This window comes from Ooceraea biroi, chromosome 2, assembly GCF_003672135.1.
Source record: "Ooceraea biroi isolate clonal line C1 chromosome 2, Obir_v5.4, whole genome shotgun sequence".
Classification (NCBI taxonomy): domain Eukaryota; kingdom Metazoa; phylum Arthropoda; class Insecta; order Hymenoptera; family Formicidae; genus Ooceraea; species Ooceraea biroi.
In genome coordinates this window covers 12,074,778-12,077,277 of record NC_039507.1, presented here as the reverse complement: position 1 = coordinate 12,077,277, position 2,500 = coordinate 12,074,778, and the positions used below count along the sequence as shown (strand labels likewise).

The 2,500-nt window shown below is 32.5% G+C and overlaps 1 protein-coding gene across 1 annotated transcript; it reads left to right on the top strand.

The window, feature by feature from the left end:
- Positions 1-1,060: 1,060 nt before the first annotated feature.
- Positions 1,061-2,394, top strand: LOC105282611 (zinc finger BED domain-containing protein 1). Its single transcript, XM_011345080.2, has one exon. The coding sequence runs from the start codon at positions 1,061-1,063 to the stop codon at positions 2,228-2,230; it is 1,170 nt and encodes a 389-aa protein (XP_011343382.1). The 3' UTR covers positions 2,231-2,394.
- Positions 2,395-2,500: the final 106 nt, after the last annotated feature.

Below are 2,500 nucleotides of genomic sequence, written 5' to 3'. Positions count from 1 at the left end.
AGGGAAAAAGTTGGGTATGGCAATATGCCGAAAAAAAGGATGATAAAGCATACTGCAATATATGTAGTGATGATATAAATAATGAATTAAGTTGTGTTGGTGGTTCAACTGGCGCAATTGGTAATCATTTACAAAAAATTCATGGCTTGTCCCCTCAAAAAAGGAAGTAAGTTAATAAATAAATAAATATATATCATAAAAAATAAATAATAAATAATAAATAGTAAATATTAATATATTAATAACAGTTTTCTACAGTCCTCATCATCAAAAATTTATAACAGAAACAGATCTAAAAATAATTTTGTTGGATTATCAAAATAATGTGCTGATTTATTTCATTAGTTTGTTAAAATATCAAAATGCTTTAATGTTTTGACAAACTCATAAAATAAACCAGAAAATAATTTTGATAACACAGTAAAATTAGTTTCAGATCATTAAATCACTATTTTCATTTTTAGACTATCTCACGATGAGGATATGGTTATGGATGAGAATTCAGATAATACGGATAATATAGTTAATACAGATGAAGTCAGACAATCGGAGGAGAATCTCATAATATCAAATTCTTCAATATTATCATCATCTTCAGCCACTCTATCGTCGAATAAAGAAGTTTCATCACAAAATCGTAGGAAGCGTCATCGATTCTCTACAAGCAAAAATGGACGTTCATGCAGTACCGAAAGATCAGAAATCATTAATCAAAGTTTAACGAAGATGATTGCTACGACACAACTTCCTCTATCATTTGTATCATCTCCTGGTTTTGTTAATTTTATGTCTGTCATTGAACCTAATTATAAAATGTGCAAAGAGGATACTTTAAAAAAAAGATTAAATAATTTGTATACTGAAGTTAAGAACAAAATTCGTGAAGAATTAAGAGATGTATCTATTGTGGCATGCACTTCTGACTGTTGGACATCACTAGCGCAAAACTCATACCTTACCATGACAGTACATTTAATAGGTAATAATTGGAAACCTCTCGTATACCCTTTCGACTCAGCTGATGATAGAGCGACACACAGCGGTCAATCTTTCTGATGCTATGGGCAAAATTTTAAGGAAATGGGAAATTTCTGAAAAAGTATTAGCAGTAGTGACTGACAATGCGGTTAATGTTGTGAATGCAGTGCGCGATATGACTGAAATTCAAGAGCAAGACGGTCTTACTTGTGCAGCTCATACTATGCAGCTCGTTGTAAATGAAGCTTTAGCATGTCATCAAGATATACAAGAGATTTGTCAGAAGGCTGGAAAATTAGTGGGACATTTTCGCCATTCAAATGTAACTACCACAGATTGGCAATCAAAGCAAGCACAACTAAATATAAAGTCCTCAAAATTAATTCAGAGTGTCAAGACGAGATGGAATTCCACACTTGAGATGTTGGAAAGACTTATTGCAAACCGTTTACCCATATCAAATGTTTTGACTGATAGGAATGTAACTACTTCCATTGTAGCTAGAAAACTTGAAATTACAGAAGTGCAATGGGTACAAATGGAAGAATTAGTAAATCTATTGAGACCACTGCAAATGGCCACAACTGTTTTTTGTGGAGACAACTACTCTCCTGCTTCTATAGTACGTCCGTTAATTTGGAAGATAGTCCGCCATCATATGCAACCAATTCCTGAAGATTCAGATTCAGCAACTACGTTTAAAATATTTGTCTCCACAGAATTGGGGAACCATTTTAAACTCACTGAATGGGAAAACTTCTCCAATGTAAGTGCACGTCTTACTGCCTCATTCCTTGATCCTCGATCCAAGAATTTAGAAGACGAATTGACTGAGACGATACAAAAAGTACAAGAACATGTCCGCACTCTTTTGGATGCAGAACCAGTAAACACAACATCTAATGCAGAAGATGACCCAAGAAAAGCTGTACACAAAACTGCTTTAGAGTTTTTATTTTATCAGCCAGTACGTTGTCTAAATGATATAGAATCTCAACTTCAAGCTTATCTTACGGAGCCACAACTAAGATTTGATTTAGATCATTTAGAGTGGTGGAAAACGAGAGCTGATAAATTTCCGGCATTGGCCATTTTAGCTAAGAAGTATTTATGTATTCCTGCGACATCAGCTAGTGCAGAGCGTACTTTCTCTACAGCTGGGAATATTGTTACTTCAAAACGAAATTGCTTGTCTCCTGAAAATGTAAACATGCTCGTGTTTCTTCTTCAGAATAAATCTGTCTATGCATGACAGAATTATATGATCAAAATCACATAAGAACCTCTCCAAAAAAGGGATTTGTTATTTATTAGTGATTACAATTAATTATATTACTTATTAAGAATTTTCTCTTTTTTTCAATACTGGCGAAAAATATATTGTGCTTGTTAATAATATGAGAATTATCTAGTTTATATAGTTTATTGTGATTGAGTATTATGTATAGTCTATAGTGATTATGTATTGCTAATAAATTAATATTATTTAATTTATATTTATATATACAATAGTTATGATTGT